At 38.8% G+C, this 19,689-nt stretch overlaps 2 protein-coding genes across 2 annotated transcripts; one reads left to right on the forward strand and one right to left on the reverse strand.

Moving 5' to 3' along the window:
* Positions 1 to 932: 932 nt before the first annotated feature.
* On the reverse strand, positions 933 to 6,273 carry LOC148423882 (pyridoxal kinase-like). Its single transcript, XM_088415874.1, has 11 exons — positions 5,984 to 6,273; positions 5,683 to 5,737; positions 3,917 to 4,021; positions 3,733 to 3,816; positions 3,573 to 3,607; positions 3,009 to 3,094; positions 2,830 to 2,875; positions 2,651 to 2,762; positions 2,280 to 2,416; positions 2,106 to 2,172; positions 933 to 2,026 (listed from the first exon to the last, which is right to left on the reverse strand). Exons 1-11 carry the CDS (start codon positions 6,062 to 6,064, stop codon positions 1,905 to 1,907), a joined length of 930 nt encoding a protein of 309 aa, XP_088272000.1. The 5' UTR covers positions 6,065 to 6,273; the 3' UTR covers positions 933 to 1,904.
* Positions 6,274 to 7,779: 1,506 nt separating this feature from the next.
* chpfa (chondroitin polymerizing factor a) lies at positions 7,780 to 17,903 on the forward strand. Its single transcript, XM_088415984.1, has 4 exons — positions 7,780 to 8,237; positions 10,578 to 11,142; positions 13,179 to 13,361; positions 13,468 to 17,903. The coding sequence occupies exons 1-4, from the start codon at positions 7,960 to 7,962 to the stop codon at positions 14,728 to 14,730; spliced, it is 2,289 nt and encodes a 762-aa protein (XP_088272110.1). The 5' UTR covers positions 7,780 to 7,959; the 3' UTR covers positions 14,731 to 17,903.
* Positions 17,904 to 19,689: the final 1,786 nt, after the last annotated feature.

Genomic DNA, 19,689 nt, shown 5'->3' on the forward strand with positions numbered 1-19,689 from the left:
AAATAAAAATAAAAAAACGCCTTCCAAATAAAAGTTTGTACTTGGGGGGGAATCACGTGTTTGAAACACAACCGATACTATCCGATTGTATACACAATATGAATAAAAAAAACGAAAATAGGCTGGTCTATTCATTTATTTTTTTAACTTAAGGTGAGTGCTGTTCACATCAAGTGAATACACATAAAGCTAAATACTTGTGTTCATGTTTAACGTTTTCTTTGATACACCCGCATTAAAAAAACACAGAACTGTACACTCACTTCGATTAATTTAATTCATGCTCTCCTGCATGCACAAAAGTGCAAAGACCTCTCCAGCCCTCTGCTGGTGTTTCAGCACATCTGCATCTTGAAAACTGTTGTTTCTGAACAATGGCACATTTTCATTTCATATTTCAAAAACTGTGTAATTTACTTAAAAATATCATCTATGCTTGGATTGTTCATGGTAAAAAGTCCTCACAATAATTATCAGCAATGATTTAGAAGTTAGAACACAAAAATCAATATGTACAGATTTGTGTTTTCTCCCCTTAAGAATTTTTGCTAGTGTTTACATTAAAATGTACTAGGTTATATTTAGTTCGGATATTGTACATATCCGACATACTGTATTGTCTTGTAAAGTTATTTGGGTTAATGCCAGCTAGTCATACTGCAGATTAGTGCTGCCCGACAATGCCTGCCTCTAATTACACGGTATTAGGCGCTTTGCTTGACAACGAAACCTTTGTTTAGTTGTCTGCCTTCTAACTTATGTACTACTATTCAAATTCAAAGCTCCCATTTTAAAAACAGCAACATTTTTTTCCCCATTCGACTTTTTTTTTTTTTTTATCTAAAAAAGCGTATTGAAAACATTTCCAGTCACCCGAGGTACAGAAAACTCACAAGAATTCAGTGACAAAACCCAAAAATATTTCACACGAGAAAGTTATGAAATTGTTTTATTGTCTGTCTTTCCATTTACTCTACATCAGGCTCAATATTTTGGCCTTCAAATATAATTTGTGAGGTGTGACTAATAAAATTGTACACAAAAAATAATCAAAAACTTTACCTTCATAACTGCTTTAAGGCTATAGATTAGAGTGGATATGGCAATAACAAGAAAATGGCTTTCAGCAGTACAGTACATGTTCTCTATCAAAAATGATCTGTGCAAATACCTCACTTTGAGATGTTTTCAGATAGGGATCATCACAAAATGAAAAGTGTGGATTAAAAGGAATGGCTCTTGCAATGCCAACTAATCATGATTAGCATTAAAGTTACAATTATAACATTAAAAAAAAATCACTGTGAAATACATTGTACCATTAGAAGTACATGGACCATTTTAGTACAGCATTGGAGTGTACATAGTGACGTCTCAAACCTCAATGCATCTATTCTACACACATCATAATACACTTTCATTATTAGACTGTACGTTTTCTAATCACATCACGTGATCCCCAAAGCATGACATAATGACTTAATTGCTAGATTTTTCAGCAGTAAGTGCTGCCTCATGGCAAAATTTCTTTGTAACTATTCTGACTTTTTTTTAAGCTTAGACGCAGAGTGAACAAAATAGCTTGAGCAATGAATTAAAATCAGAGTGCATTCATGTTTGAGTTATAATCTATCTAAAAGGAGTATTAAAGTACATTTAGTAGTTAAGTAATCTGTCTCTAAAAATACACCCCATTGGCTAATATCTTTTTTAAAATTACAAATGCTAAACAGATGTATGGCAGTGATTCTGGAGTGTCTTCATACACATAATGAGCATACAATGAACATAATGAGCCTTTGCAGATTACCATCAGGAATTGTGAAATAAAAAAGAAACATGACACTGATTGAAAAGTCCTGTGAGATCATAGTATCCATTCATAAACGTTACCATCTTAGATATTAGGACTTTTGTAGAATTTGAGCTTCCACAACGACGGCAGGATTCTCGATGTCGCTTTTGCTCTGAACCATTCTCAGCTCCAGCTGCGCGGGGCTGGGTCTTTTCCCGGGGCCGGCTTTTTCTGAGACATTGCAGAGGAGTTGATCAAATTAACAACTAATTGCATGAAATGGCTAGAAGTCTAAGTAAAAATGAAATACCATTAGCATAAGCAATGGTCCGCTTAATTACATGGTGCATGACCGAAACGGTCTTTTCACAGGCAGCCTGTGGGGAAAATACAAAAATAGCGGGATTGATTACAGCAAGTGGTCATTATGACGCTCCAGCAGCTATTTAAGGACTGGACACATTTCAGAGGTACGTGTCTGAACCTTCAGGTCTTTGGGGTGATGGTGAGTCCAGGCGAGCAGCAAGGCAGCAAACAGGTCCCCCGTCCCCACAAACACCGCATCAACTTTGGGGATGTCCATGCAGATCTTCTGAATGCTAACCGTCCCATCCGGTTTTACTACATGACAGAATGAACAGCAATATTCAATTAACTTTTATTAGGTACTGCTTGACAGCAGTTACTTCGGAGATGGCTAGTGTGAACAGGACAAATATTGTCTTATATTTTTAATATTATTATATTATGCAAACACAAAATCAAAGTTTAATAACAATTTATCTCCCCCAGAGGTGGAAAATGTTTAATGCAAATGTTCCTTTGTACACAGAGGAAACTGCTTTGGTAATTTACTGATTTTTTGGCTCCCGAGGGCCATCAGGAACTGCTCTCCTTGATTTGATGGCAAGTCAGTACTAGTGAGTACCACGGTTTTGGGGCCCATTTTGTGAAGCAGCTCCATTGCCTGGGTAGTACACAAGACACACTTAGCTCACAGTTTTGGAATGCTTTTAAAATTCTAAGGTACCCACCTGAAGAGCATCTTCTGTTGTGTTGATTTTCCTTCCAGTTAAAAGCCTGTTCAAGAAAAATAAGTGTATGCTCCATTTGTAAAAACAATCATTTATGAGCACATTTCTCTTATACATAAATCCATGCCACACCAGGCACTTTCTCCACCTTTGTATATATTAAAAGGCTACTGACTCACTCTGCTTCAAACTGGTTGGGGGTAAGGATGTCGGCCAAAGGCACTACTTTGTCCCGGTAGACTGGGAGAAGTTCCTCTGGGACATACTAGGGAAAAAAAGTAGCAAACTAAAGTTTTTTATGACCTTTTTTAGGGTCCCACCTCACTTCTGTTGAGTGCAAATCCATAAATCCATAAATTGTAGACAACCACAAAGAATCCTCCCATTCTCTCACAGCTTGTGTTTATCCATTTTGAATCATGCTCATTGAGTCTTAAATGCCACAATATCACTTGTAACAGCGATCATTTTCGTTAATCAGTCTGTTAGACATGGACTGGAATTACCGCTCTAAAATGTATTATTTAAAAATGTTTGAATCGAACACTTTTCCAAATTTGGAATTGACTTTTTATACAACATATAAAATCTTTATATATGACCGAACTTAATCATTCAAAAGAAACTGAAATTAGCTTAGAACATTATCAGAATGTAGCACAGCAGTAAATGTACCTTTTTTCAGAAAAGTTGAAGGAAAAAAAAAAAACCCTGCTTCATTGTTTAGTATAAAAAATGCTCACCATTGCACCATGGTCTCCCATTACAGGGTCACAAACTGTTGCAAAAACAAACAGAAAAACAAAACAAAACAAACAAAAAACAAAACAAAAAAAAACACACACACACAACTTTAGCTAGACATTTTGGTATTTCATTCTAATCTACCAGAATTGGACTCACCATACACCAAACTGGGATTGGCCTTCTTGAGCTCTTGAACGATGTCAACTACAGTCTTCAGGAAGGACGTGTCCCTACTGTAACCTTGGTTGAAGAAAGAAATAAAGTGGAAAAAAAAACGTTTGCTCCTTATGCAAATTTGAACTTGACTTGCTCTTTTAAAAACTAGTAGTAGTGGACTCACCTGTGAGGATATAGTCATAGTGGTTGACCTTATTGAGCTTGATGCCCTCATACAGCACATTAAGCTCATCAGCTTTCAACACTTGACCCTTCCAGTGGGCATAACCTACAACAAAACACACAAAGTTATATTATTGCTATAGTAAATAAAAAGCAAAGTAATACTTGATGGTTCATGCGTTTCTTCCCTTTTCTGTCTTATTATTGACTCACTGTGATGCAATCTCCCTCTTAAACCGTCTCTCTAAACTGACTAAAAAGGATGTCTTTATCGCGCTGCCAGATTTACCCTCTTTTTGGTGCCTCTTCACCATGAACCCACAATAAACTCCCACAGATGTTCGGAATGCAAATGAGAGGACACACAAAAGGAGCACCAAGTTCGCTGACCCAGAGACAGCCAGCAGAGAGCGCCTCCTGCAGTGAAAAAGCTTTTGCAGGGGTAAACATATTCAGACCTGCACCAGAACATTGTCAAGGGCATTTTCAAGACCAGGTCAAATCACACAAATGTACTTTAGACTCATGAACAAGTTTTGCTTGAAAAAGAGAATCTGAGGGTCTACCGAACAAATATCTACCATGTCAAATTCTTTAAATGTTTGAGTGTATAAAGCCCTGATTGAAATACAAATCCCTCTTGAGACACTTTTTGGGACCCAAAGTTACATTCATCCATCCATCCTATTTTTATACCACTGCTTTATTTTTAAATCCACAAGTATCCATGATTTTGAGTCTTCAGGGACATGCATTTATTTGAGTTGGGGAAAAAAACTGAGTACTTGGAGAACACTCATGCAAGCATTGAGGTGTTGATATTCAAACTCCATATCTCAGAACTGTAACGAAGCAATGCCAAGTTTTTCAACCACTCATCCACCAAGCCCAAATCTTATGGTATTTTGAGTATCACTAAAGTGAAAGTTACATTGACACAATGCTGGAAGAAAATCATAAAAACTACATTGAAACGATGCTGGGAGAAAACAAACCTTTTTTGTGTCTTTTTGTCCTCCCAGAGTGCCTTTACAGTTGCTAAGTGTAACTTAAGAGTTGTTCACTAAGCTGAATATAGTACAAAGTGACATTGTATAAAACAACAGCAAGACTGAAGTAAAAAGAAAAAAAAATATTTAAAGAATGTGTGTGTTAGTGTTTCCTTCTTAGAACAGAAGTTAGGACCTCCACTGAAAAGAAAAACAAATCCATGGTCCCTACATTTATGGCACTGTTATCCTGGTTGCAAACCACTTTATCATGGAAATTAAATGAGTTCATTCTTGGCCTTGGATTGTTGTAAAGGCTCATTTCGTAGTGCATTATGGGTCCAAGTACAGTACATTATAAAAAGGAGCATATAAGCATATATAAGCAAGTACTAAACGCTACAATTATTGGAACGCTGCAACTGAAGATGGGTGCAAAACAACATTCTGTGTTGCACATGTACACAAACTGTACCAGCTATAGTTTTACAGGGGGGCAAAGTGCAAAACTGGAGGACAGTCATTAACTATGTACAGTACCTCACCTAACACCTTTATCTATACACCACAGTCAACCGGTTAAAACACTACATTGGATGTTCTTCAAACCAAAATAGTTTCTTTGACACATGACAGAAAAAAAGGTACAAACTGTACACAGCCATTTCAAAGACATTTTGAAACCTAACCCCAAAAGGTACGTAGTAATATACACAAAGGAAAATAACAAGCTTTCTTAATTCCCTCACGCAGGGCCTCTGTAAAAGAGTGAACCAACCCGTGTGATTGGAGAACTGCACAGAGTTGATGGAGTCCACTTCAAACCCCAGAACCTGAGGGGGGAATAAAAAGAACCAACAATCAAGTCGCTGGAAAATCAGTTACAAGCATATAAACTCCTCACCACACAATAATACATTGTTAAATGACATTTATGTTATTGTAACAAGACTGATGGGATATTGATTTTTGGTTTTTATTCTTTCATTCTAGTTTAAACAAATTACATAACAATGCTGCAACACACTATTTAAGAGCGTTAGCTACTCAGCTACAAATATCCAAGAAGCGATCTCTACCTGCAGAGGGAATGTTGCCGATTTATTTCCAACATATCCTCGGACGACATGACTCTGGATGGACAACACGCGACACTCCATCGCCGTAATGAGCCAAACTGGGATTAAAAACACGAAACGCAATTGGCGAACCACACAAGTCAGAACAAGTCAAACTTAGCATGGGGACTGTCCGAGTAATCATATGAAAAAGACAACGAGTACGACCATGCCTATTTAACTCATAGGCTGTCAATCAAATTGTTTTCTCGTGAGTTCGCGAACGTCATCTTTGGGCGGACCGAGAACGAATTTGGGGCGTTGCAATTTTACTTCCGCATACGTCAGAGTACCCGGATACAGCAATCCGGCCTCCCATGTGGTACGGCAACTTCAATAGAACAAACTAAATTTGGCGATGTGCCACATCACAGCTGATAAAACACAAATAAGTGATATCGTGAACAACTTTATAACATTGGAGAACATTATTGTTACGTCATTGTTTTTACTTAACCAAACTGCTCTATACACTCTGAAAAGACAACTACTCAAGAGTGTAAAACCTCAAGAGTTATTTAAACATTCACCTACGTCATCATTGTGCGTGCACGGTACAATTATCATTTACATGTGGCATACTACTGACTTTCTAATACGCGTCTCTCACCTCAGCTGCCTTGACCTTATTTCGGTTATCTGACTAAACTTGTTATTTCCTTTGGGTGACCACAAGATGGCAGTTAAAGACCCTTTGTTACGACTCAAACTGTTTTATTCAAAAAATGAAAAGAAGCACAATGACTTCCCGAATGCTAAACAAATCTATACAGCCACTGTCAATCAAATAGGGGGCCATCCAGGATGAAGTCCTTTCATATGAAATTTTCCCATCCCAGAAGAGGGATGAAGAATTTCAAACTGATCTGAATCATACAAAAATTTAAATAACTACTGTAAAGCCAAGTTGATCCTTTTTTTCAGTAATAAACTCATTTTGTGTGATTTTAAATCTATAGTATGATATTGGCTTGTTTGTTATTTGTATCTTGCTCTTTGTCTTGACTCAGTACTTATTTTACAACATTCGTGAGGAAACTGGAGTACCTGGAGAAAACCCACTCAGGCATGGGGAGAACATGCAAACTCCACACTGGAAGGCTTGATGTAATCGAACCCACGACCTCTGCATGTGAAGTGGACATGAAGACACTTCTTCCACTGTGCTGCCTTATTATTATCTATATTATTATTATTATTATTATTATTATTATTATTATTATTATTATTATTAGTAGTAGTAGTAGTAGTAGCAGTAGAAGTATGGAAGGTTCAAGCATTACTCAGTCTTCAGTCTATAACAGTTGGTTCATCGTAATTAATAAAAGAAATGGTCATATCATATGCACATATTCTTCTTTACAGCTCGTCTATGAATGACCTGCCCTATGTGTCACGTTTAAAATGAAATTTGCTTCTCCTGCATAAAAGCATATAGGCCCCTGATCTAAAAACAGTTGCAATTGTATCACTTAGTGGTATTTTGCAACCGCAAGATTGCATCCTCAATTGCCCAAACAAGATTATAAAAAGCCCAGTTGATTATTCTTGACGGGGGATTGTACAGTATGTTGACGTCACATGACAATTTAGGTGACGTCAATAAGTACCGGTACAGTATTCCTCCGCGCAGCTTTGCGCGCACCGCTATCGACAGGAACTAGACCCGCCTTGCCTGACTGCCTCCGGGTTTGTCACGCTTACGTCGGAGGTGGGCGGAGCTATGTAAGCAGCGGTCCTGACACGTAAGAGACTCACGCAATTTTTTAAAAGGAAGAAGTTTTTTTTTTTTTTTTCTCTCCCTCCCCCGAAGTTGGAATAAGTAACAAAACTCGGAATAGATGTAGTTCACCTGTATCGTCTCTACAACCCACAACAACCTGGAGCTTCCTTCGAAAAGGACCGGGACGCTCCGGTAGAGGAGCCAACGGGCCAACATGAGATTTCCAGCCCTTGTTTCTGCCCTGCGGTCGTTGGGCCCGGTCGTCATCGGCATTTCTTTAGGATTCACCTTGAGTTTACTCAGTGTAAACTGGACCGAAGAGACGTGTTACGGGGACCCGGCTTCTCTTCTGGCTCGCGATGAAAAGCCAAAAGGAGCTCGGAAACCCAATTCCATTTCGGTCGTCAACGACGCGGAGGACGAAGCGGATTTCGAACCAAGAATACTGCAGTATAAACAAGTCGAGCAGAGTACCCCCAAGAAAGTTTTCAGGTACGTATAGTTGACTGCAACTTGATTCCACCTCTGTCTGACTACAAGTACTACGCCACGTACTTAAGAAAAGTAGATATTAATGCAGTAATTACATGAGCTAAATCGGGCTTGATTAACTTTTCTGCTATTCTTAGTATCTCTATGCTTATACTTGCGTTTATAACATACGTTTACATTGTTTTCCTGACTTGTTATTAGTGTATGCATTTTATTGTCGAGAATCATTGTCACGTGTACACTTGATAAATGTATGCACTTATATTCATGCGTGTTAATGTTAAAGGTACAAAACGTAAGTGTTAAAGGTACAAAAATCCATCCATCCATCCATCCATCCATCCATCCATCCATCCATCCATCCATCCATCCATCCATCCATCTATCCATCCATCAATCACATTTGATTCTTAAAGTTACATTTGTCCGGCAAAAAGCACGTTAAAAGTAGATTCCTTAATATTTAAGCAGTATATGATGCACTAGAAATTAAAATGCACTAGAAATAAAAGATTGAAACCCTAAATATTCTTTCAAAAATGCTGATCAAGATTCATTCAATAGATGTGTGTGTGTTTTGCACCCGCCCCAAAACCCCACAAATTATTTAACAATATTAGATTTTTTTTCTTTTTTTCAAAACAAAAACTTACTGTATATGCTGAGAAACTTTGGATTATTAATAAAGGCAACACAGAACATTTCCCGAGTGAACACCATGTAGTCGGTTATAATGTGTTATGAATCTGATAAATAATGTCACAGATTGGATCAAAAACATTGTTAAAAAAATATACAAAAAAAAACAAACAAAGGACTAGAAAATCAAAGTAACTTTTGCTGTTGCTTGACAGAGATAAATTCAGGAGTGCTTCACGTTTCCTTTCATTTTCACCAGATAACTTTCACAACAAAAGTCTGCTCTTTTTCTTCGTTTTTATGTCTACCATCCTTGAAAAAGATTACAAAGGATACTTTGTCTACCTTGCCTTTCGCCCAAAGACAGCTGGAATAGGCTTGGCTTCGCCGCAACCCGAATTAAGACAGTCACAATGGACAACAGATGGATGGCTAGATTGATAACTCATTGCCAGTTTGAGTTTCTATTTTCTTTCATCTGTTTCATTTACAGGAGAAAAATGTATCTGAGTTAGTTGATCATCTCATTAATACGTTTTTAAATCAGCGTTACCACTCTTACTTTACCAATGTGAAGTTCATACATAAGCCATCCATTCCAGTCAGGAAACTCTCAAACTAAATGCAATACTCATGCTCTGCTGACATATTCAAATATTTCCACATTTTCCTGGAGTCGGTCCCTGTTTAAATATTAGTCCTCACCCGCCAAGAGACTTACATATTTAACCCTTACGTTTCATTTAAAAACCAGAAATGCTTTCCAATAAAGGTGGGATTTGTTGAGATGAGGTGCACTGATTTTACCTTTCCAAAAAGTTGTGACTTTCAGCTCCTCCCACCGGGTAAAAATATATTAACTTTGAATGGAGTTTTGTTTCGAGAAATTTATGAATGAATAAGTCAGTGATTCATCTGAAGATCACCGTCTGTCAACATATGTAGCTTCATCATCTGTAATCACTGGTTTAAAAATACACATACTCCTTTAGCAGATGTTGTAATTGCTTGCTCTTTGGAAAAGTCATGTTACTTATTTGAGCTAACTAAAAGCTGCTTGAGTCATGGAATGTATGGTCCCATAGATCTTAGACATAATAATTTAAAGTGGAAGTCAAGTATTTTTTTTTTTTTTGCAAGGAAAAAAAACAGTAGTGGTTCTTAACCTTGTTGGAGGTACTGAACCCTACCAGTTTTACTATATTTATGCATTAATTGGGTTGGTGGATTAGTATGAATAATATAATCTTTGGTGAAAAATAAAATATTCATTCATTCATTCATTCATTCATTCATTCATTCATTCATTCATTCATTCATTCATTCATTCAAATTCAAGACACAGACACGTCAGTCACATCAGCACTGACTGGCCAAGCAATGTAACATGATCATCCAGAGCCAGTGATGGCCAAGCAGGGCATGTCATCACGAACTGACCGATGAGTCGGAAAATCCGCCTCTTGACCTCTGCCGCGGACCTGTGAGACCGGCTCACCAAACGTTTAGGGTTCCTTCGAACCAAGGTTAAGATCCATTGTTCTTGACAATTCATTCAGACATTTTCGGCAGCCTTGCCGCTCTTTGTTCTATCGGAACGGACATTAAAATATACTTGGGCTCACATCGCAAACATCATGCGAGCAAACCCAGAAAACAGGTGAGCTGTGATAATTCAAGTTGTTTTGTTGTCTTTTTCAGGGCCAAATACATAAGTACGGAACTGGGGATTCGTGAGCGTCTGTTCGTCGGAGTCCTGACGTCCAAAAATACCATCAACACTTTGGGCGTCGCTGTCAACCGCACCATCAGCCACCATCTGGACACTGTGGTCTTCTTCACTGGCACAAGCAATCGCAAAGCCCCACACGGCATGGTCGTAGTATCGCACGGAGACGAGAGACTGATCTGGAACATGTTTCAGACTATGAAGTACATTTTTGAACATTATATCAACGAGTATGACTGGTTCTACTTCGTCCAAGATGACGCCTACACAGAAGCCAACAGAATCAAAGAGCTCGTGGAACACCTGAGTATGAATCTAGAATTGTACATGGGCTGTCCAGAGGAGTTCATTGGCGGAGAGATGGAAGGGAGCTACTGTTACGGAGGCTTTGGGTACCTCCTGTCTCGAACCTTGCTGCTTCGGCTTCAACCCTTCCTGGAAAATTGCAGGAACGATATTCTCAGCGCCAGGCCTGATGAGTGGCTCGGAAGATGTATCATCGACTACACGGCTACCAACTGCGTCAGTGAATATAAGGTACGCAATGTGAGATTTTAGGGATTTGGTATTGCCACTTTCAGTTTTCAGTAAGTGGGAGGAAAAACACTTTTTTTCTGATTCAGATCAGGCCACTAACTACAGGAATATTGCATTGTCTTTGTATTGGGAAAGTCTTGAATTGCATTACGTACCATAGTGCCTTGGGATTATGTAACTGTAATTGATAAATGTTTTACAGATGCAAACAGTTGTTAGACCAAATTTATTTTTCTATTATTTGTTTATTTTATTACTCTTGTGCGCAAAATTGGAGCTACAAGCCTCTATGGTGGCAGTGAACTCAACTCGTTTCATAATCAGTATGTCAGTCAGTTTTCATGTGTCTTGTAATATTTGGATTCATTTAGGCAAAGTGTAACGTCCCATACAATTATGTGACTCTATAACAGTTGTCTCACCTTTTTGACACAATGTATTATGATTTGGATCACAAGCGGCTCCATTTCTTCTCAGCACTTTTGATTGATTATGTGGTCATAAAAACACATGCAATAACGTGACAACAGTTTAAAAGGGAAAATCATAAAGGCAATAAATATCGTAAATACATTCTTTGTTTAGAATTGTTTGATATTTTCCCACAGAGTTGGAGGAAATAGAAACGCTTTTCTGGTTCTTTGTGTTCATCCAAAACAAAGTCAGATGTATGAATACCAGAAGCTATTTTAACTTCTTTCTGGTTCTAACCTGTTTTGCTGTCTTTCCATTTTCCCGTTAACCTAATTAACATTTATGAAGGTGTTTAGGGATTGTTGTACTTCAAATTCTTGCCTTTTGCTAATGCTGCGAGCTTTGCATTTAGTTTATTTATTTACAAAGAAAGAAGGATTTTGTAATCATCCACTTTAGCTTTCTTAAGTGCAATAAGTAAACGTGAATATATTTGTGAAAAGTGATGTACACTTCTTGAATGTTTTATTTAACACCCATCACGGTCATGTATGAAAACACAATGTAAAAAAAATATGCTGTGATTTCTCCCACTATCTGTCACAAAAAGAAGTTAAGTGCAAGAGGAGGCAGTTTATAGTTTCAGCATGAAAACAGGAAGGAAAAATGATGGGAGACGTTCATTCAAAACAGCTGTGTCAAGGTTATCGTGCGGGTTCCAAACGGTCATGGCATTGACCTGTGGATCTGTACTTAAAAGTGAAAAGCTGCTGTATAAAACTGTAATTAGAATGCGTGCATTGAGCTGGTATGTATCTTACAGAGTTGGAAGCTAATACTCTCTCTTTTTAAACACTCCTGCAAAGCGGGAAGGAACAGAGACAAGCAGAGCACAGTAAATTTCCTTGTTGTTGACACTGTGTCATTGTAACATCATCGGTGTTGAAGTTCACTTAAAAGACATTGGATGAGTTAAATGTTGTCACCAACGTCTAGGCGACATGCCATCATACCTTTTCCGTCTTGACAACAGCTAGTTTGGGATTTTCTTCATCAATCATCCTTGGAGCAATCGGAAAACTGTAAATGAGATTATGAAGTACTGTGAGGCGTGGTTGCCAAAGGCTTAACCCATATTCTTCCATAGCTGTGCTTTGTGGGAACTATGACTAATAGACAGAATATAAATATCCGTACACATTTTTAACTGTACACTGAGCCAAAACCAACTCAATTTTTTGGAAATAAAAACAATTGGAACTCCCTACACAATGTAAGGAATAGAGATGTGGGAAGCAACCCTCTAATTATATTCTCAGACAAAAATTGGTCATGTCTCCATGGGGAGAGATGTCCCTGCCCTGTTAAGCAGAGTCTTAATTCTTAACTCTTTTAATAGCTTGATGAAGTGGATTCACATTTTAAATCACTCAAGCTCCTTAGGTGGTTACTTTGTTTACATCTTAAATGACTTCATCTTCAATTGTAGTTTGATTTATGGAATCCTGAGGCCTATAAATTTCCGTCTGTACCGATTCTTACTACGTTTTGATGAATGAAATTATAAAAGAAAAGCAAGTTTAAAAGCTGTTGAAGTTCAGCACATCTTCCTTCCACCTCAGGGGCTCCACTACTCCCATTATGAGTTGGGGAAAAACTCCGATCCAAGCAAAGAGCAAAGTGAGCAGTTTCGAAGAGCTCTGACTGTCCATCCAGTGTCTGACCCTGAAGAGATGTACCGGCTGCACAGACACTTCACTGAGATTGAACTGCAGAAGACTTACGATGAGATTGCTAAGCTCCAGGTAAGCTGATTCTCGAGTGTCACAAATCACCCGTTCTCTCCGAGCTACATTCAGAAACTTGCACTCGAGCGCCGGTTGTGTGATGATTCTACTTGTCGTTCCGCAGGCAGAAATAAAAAACGTCAGCGCGGATGCTTTCGACGGCAACCGAAGCGCCCAGTGGCCGATCGGAATCAACCCGCCGTTTGAACCCAGCTCTCGCCATGAAGTTATCAAATGGGACTACTTTACAGAAGAAGACATTTATTCGTGCATCGACGGATCCCCTAAGTGCGCCCTGCATGGCATCGACCGCTTGGATGTGGCCGATGTCATCGACGTAGCTGTCGGGGAGCTGAACAAGAAGTACAAGCCGATTTTGCAGCTGAAGAAGCAGCGCCTGATTAACGGCTACAGGCGCTTCGACCCAACTCGGGGCATGGAGTACACCTTGGATCTACAGCTAGAGGCGGTCAGCCAAAAAGGTCACAGTCATTCCATCACCAAGCGTGTTCATCTGGTTCGACCTTTGAGCCAGGTGGAGATCATTCCCATGCCCTACGTCACAGAAGGTACGACGGTTCACGCCATTATACCGATGACTGTGATGGAGCGGGACTATGTTGAGCATTTCTTAAAAGTCTTTGCCTCCCACGCCTTTGAAAGAAGTGAAAACATCATCCTGACTTTTCTCTTTATTTATGACCCAGTGGAAGCACAGCAAGTGAATCAGAACGATATATTTGCCAGCGTGAAGACTCAGATCAATTTCTATGAGCAAAAATACCCATCGGTGAAAATCCCTTGGATAAGCGTCAAGACGGAAACGCCATCCCAGATCAAATTCATGGACATCATCTCGAAGAAGCACCCGGTTGACACACTGTTCCTCCTCGCCAGCGTCGACACTAATGTCAATTCGGAGTTTTTGAACCGCTGCCGCATGAACGCCATCAACAACTGGCAAGTGTTCTTGCCCATCCATTTCCAGTATTACAACCCCGACGTGGCCTATCACGGCCAGCCGCGTCCGGCGACTGTCGACCTGGTCAAGGAGTCGGGACATTTCGATCGCTGGTCATTCGACGAGGCTTGCTTTTACAACGCCGACTACATGGCCACGCGCACAAAAATGGTCGCGGACGTCCAAGAGAACGAGGATATCCTGGAGACCCTGGACATTTACGACATGTTCATTAAGTACTCTGGGCTGCATGTATTCAGGGCGGTCGAGCCGGCGTTACGCAAGCTCTACCGCTACCAGACTTGCAACCCACAACTCAGCGAGGACATCTACCACAGGTGTGTTCTGAGCAACTTGGAAGCGGTCGGTTCTCGCTCCCAGCTCGCGATGCTGCTGTTTGAAGAAGAACAAGGAAATAGCACTTGAGCGCAAACGGCCAAACCTCCACGCCTGCGTGTTCCGCGAAACTTTTCCGGGGACTAAACAAGTGTCAGAATGGCGACACTGAACGTCACAAACATTGTAGTCCATTTTCGGCGCGTGGAAATGCAATACTGTATTAAATCAAACTTGTTTACAACACTTTCAGGCCCAGCGCATACCAAGCAACGCACCAAACGCGACTAAACTGGACACCTGAAAATAAATCGTACTCTCCACTGATACAAATATCTGGCGACAGGGATTCTGCACACCTGGCTATTTTTTAGCCATAGGTACTTTTTAAATTGTAATATAGTTAAGCAATGTAAAACGTTAACACTGAATTGGTGTCACTTGCTGACGGTCGGCTGAATCTCTCTTGGTAATTGAAAGCTTTTTGTGAAGGATGAGCTGATTGATACTTGGCATTTTTGACGCCTGTCATCTGTTTCAAATTTTGCTAGTGGCCAACACTCTGCTGCCCGTGAACACTCGCTGCACAAACCCACGCGTGGCGGTTCAGTGGCATTTGGTGGTTGTGTTGCTCGGTGCGAGGCCAGTGGGTAGCTGTACCCAAAGGAGTTTCCATTCACAGTTAACAATGTATAACCACTATTTTACAGAAGCTGGGCGTTGTCGTTCGCGTAGTTTTTCATAATCAGTTGTTGGCTGGTGCTCACATTCCAAAAACACACCTCCTTTCTCCGCACACGGATGTTTTAACATTAACCGGGAACTATGTCTCGGATCTTGATTTTCTGCTAAGTCCTCTCATTTTGCACTAGAGGGCAGTCTGCAATTGTTTGTGATGGACAGAGCATGGCTGCTTGGGAGAGTTTTCTTGTGGGTCGCTCCAAGTTAACCAAATGAGATATTTAAAAAGTGGTTTGCACTGTTACGGAAGAGCGTGTTCAGTTAAAACCTGTTTTCTGTTCGGAGTTGGCAGGTTTTTCATATGCCTGCTCTCGTTATCGGTACACTCTAGAAAACAGAGTTATTTATTTATGTGCCTACACTCTGAAACACCATCGGATCAAAAATATCTCCGATTGAGTCAACGGAGGGTGGGAACCCTTTGGGGTATTTATTTATCACAAACGTTGGGTCAACATGAATACCTGATAAAACAAAGCAATTTTGATACAACGATTTGGGGCTAAATGAGGGATTGGGCTTTTTTTTTTAATTCATATGACCCAACTTTTTGAGTTCAATATATGACCCAAAACTTGAGTTGGAGTTGATTTTTGGACCCAATTTGGGTTATTTTTGTCCCAACTGTTTTTCAAAGGTAGGCGTTACCTGACCAAAAACACAAGCGTATAGACCAGACTCCTCTATTAATAAGAAACAACTGTATATAAGCATCCAAAATTGTGCACCGCAGGTTGTGTGCCTATTTCCTATGTCACAGATGTGAGCGTATACAAACAAAATTGCTGTAATTGTGCCTTGAAACTGATTTTTTTTCCTCCTCTCCATCAGATGGTTCTTTTAAAGTAGTATTTATGTTACACAATAGTTTTGCGATTCAGGTGCTGTTGTTGCTGTGTTTTTCCATTGTCGTCTTTCAATTTGATACGCCAACGTTTGATGGAGCCGGGTAGAGATGTTACTTACTGCTTTACGAGGCCCATTCGAGGGCAAACGCCTTGCCGCGAGTCGTGAATGTGCCACAAACCACCGACTGGAGTATTTCCTGAAGGTCTTTGGTATACGAAGGCGTGTGCCCTTTTGAGTTCTTGACGCTTTGTGCTCCTAAAGATAAAAAGCTTGGAAGAACAAAAAAAAAAATAAAATGTGTTCATTTCCCAGGAGTTTCCGCACAAACCGACAGAAATTCGAAATGTAAATTCTTCACTAGAATTCCGTTTGACTCGTTGGTTTGTTTGGTCTGTCGGCGCTAATCGAAGTCAAAAATATGCGTTTAAATCCCACTATTCCAGTGAAATTATTGCAGATCATTGTACTTTTTTTATATATATTTAAAGCAAGTGAAAAGCTTTAATTGAATAGTTTTCCAGCAATGTTACGTAGCAATCGTAGGATTTTTTTTTAAATATACTTTTAAATAGGTTACTTAAGAAGTGCAATATTGCTGCTAACGCCACTGTTGGGCTACCATATGGTGTACATTGGCGTTTACTTGACAGTACTATATGGTACTTTTTTTTTTTTTTTTTAGGGGGAGTGGGGGGGTGTCAGGTGTTTGTTTTGGATTTACTCATGGAATCAAAGAATTAGGTCCAAGGGTGTTTGGCAAGTTTTCAATGGTCATACATGGACTCTCGGATAATGCTGCTAGGCATGCTTCTGGAGCTCGTCCAATGAGAATTTAGGAAGGCCTTTAGGTAGGAAACGCTCCAAGAAGACCAACAGCGAGGAATAAAAGCACAGATTTTTTTTTTTCTTACTGTGATTCATGTTATGATTCCATAATAATATTAGCACAGAGCTGGATTTATGAATATGATTTAGGTTGCTCTAATAATATGTTCAAAACACGGTATTTTGCAAAAGTGTTTTCCTGTATTCTTGTTTTAACTATTATAAATCAGACCAAGGTGTTTTTTCTGTCATTTTGTGTTGGTTTTTTTTTCTTTTTGCTTTGACGAGCACAGTCTTTTATCAAGACGACGCTTTGCTGAATGTTTTCCTTTTAAAGAGCATCATACAATGAACCAGTAATTGTTCACCTTTCCAAAACCACTGTGAATTTTGGCGACAACAAAGCGAGTTGTGATCTGTGTGTGTTCACCGAAGCCCACAAAGTAGGACGATCTTTCGACTATGCTGTAGACTGTTTGATAACGACGCACTAATTTCTTGACACTTTGTAAAGCCTTTTCAATCCCGTACATAAACGTTATCCGGTGATGAACACACACGTTTTTTTTTTTTTTTCTATTTGCATTGTATTTGTTTATTATGGCATTTGACCTTGATGACCATTTAAAATTTTGTTTTCAGTCTAGTAATGTGCCAGACACTATGTACGTTTTTTTTTTCTTCCCATATACAGTATGATCTTGAAACCAAATGATGGATACTGGTACTAATCCTACCAAAACAAGACTTTAGTTGATGCTTTTAATTTTTTAACTTGTGCTGTAATTTCCAATCAAATGTGAAATGCAATTTTTAAATTAAATAAAAAGTGTTTTATGATGATTTCAGAGATGGATTATATTGTTGGACGTTTTCTTTCCCTTTCGTCTTTGTTTTGAATAGTAAAAACAAGTTTGTCCTGTTGGTGTACACAGAAAAGACAATTACTATTTGCAATACCGTATTTTCCTCACTATAAGACCCACTTAAAAAATTCAAATTTTCTCAAAAGCACCTTATAATACGGTGCGTCTTATACAGCGCATAAACCGAGTTTTCATTTTGGGGGACAAAACAATAAAATAACTTAATCACCGTGTAAATTTTTTTTTTTTCAATTTATTTTTTTTAATGCACCAATTTTGAAGCAATTCATTTTGGGACAAAAACCATGAATTTTTGTTTAAGAAAGCCCAATTTTGTAAAACAAATCCAGGAACAGTGTTTGAATCAACAAAACATATTTTAAGGTTTTCGGTTGCACGTTGATAAAAACATTTGACTCAATTCTATTCTTTCAAACTATTGATTCATCTTAACTTTGATCCACACACTCTTTTCATACAATCGAGAGGTATTTTTCACCCATTCTTCATAGTACTTTCCACAAATAATTTTCTTATTAATTTCTGATTGAAACATTTAACTGACTTATATGATTGTTTTGTTGACATTCCCTTTAACACAGCTTCATCTAGAGGATGCACAACATAAACCCAGCCACTACAGTCGCTTCTATTCTATACACCTTATAATGCAGTACACCCTACATATGAAAACAGCTTTGCAATAGGCCATTCAGGGAAGGTGTGCCTATAGTCCAGTGTGCCTTATAGTATGGTAAATACGGTACGACTCGATCAGTTATTAGGGGCCACTTGTGAGTCTGTATTTCAAGCACAATTCCACTCATGTAGTTTCTAGACATGCTTTTAGCATCTGCATTCCTGACCCTACCAAACCTGAAGAGTCTTTTTTTATCTGGTTCGGTAAAAAAGAAAGGGAAATACTGCAAACGTAATTACCGTCAGTTACCGTTCCAGTTATTTCAAGGTTCCATATGTACTCCCCCCTAAGGCATGTCATAAAACCACATAATTACGCAGCAGCTGGGACTTGATTGTAAGCCACCATTTTGTGCTTGGTTTTATGCACTTTCTCCTCCCACACAGGAGCGTATTTGCTTGCAATCATTGTTGATCTGATCTGGTTTTACCTGACAGTCGTGGTTCCTGTCAAGGTTGTGTTAAAAAGTCACACGTTTTGACATTTAATAGATAAATTGCTAGAAAATGCCATTATTTGGCCACTAAAACCCAATGGGTACTGTGACTCATAATTGTAATCAATCATTTGCATTTTTTTTTCTTTTTTTTAGTTTCTATTACTTGAGTCATGCATTCGCTTGTTGAAAGGACAGTTTACAATTTAAAAAATAACATTGTCTGACAGCAGTATTTGAGGAAAAGGGTTTTTGCCTTGAAGGAGACAAAAAAAATCGAATTTACCTCATCACTTTTAACAGAAAGTCTTAAAGAAGCGTTTTTTTTCCAGTTGACGCACTGACCATAAATATGATTATTAAAAAAGATTATATAAGTATACCTAAACCTTTTCTTTTTTAACATTAATAGAAGAAAAAAGCAATATCAAAAATCAAAATCAACTTTCAACAACTGTTCATTATTTCTACAGCATTTATACGGGTTACAGCTTAGTCTAAAAGAGAAAAAAAATAACCAAGCGCATCAAAGTGCCTGAAACAAAATAAAAAAAGATGAAAATTCTTATTTTATTGCAATTACACTTTACACAACAAAAACGAAGCCTTTTCCCTGGGGTCAAGTGCGCCCC

The sequence above is a fragment of the Hippichthys cyanospilos genome, chromosome 5 (genome assembly GCF_059441005.1).
Source record: "Hippichthys cyanospilos isolate Australia breed blue-spotted pipefish chromosome 5, RoL_Hcya_1.0, whole genome shotgun sequence".
Classification (NCBI taxonomy): domain Eukaryota; kingdom Metazoa; phylum Chordata; class Actinopteri; order Syngnathiformes; family Syngnathidae; genus Hippichthys; species Hippichthys cyanospilos.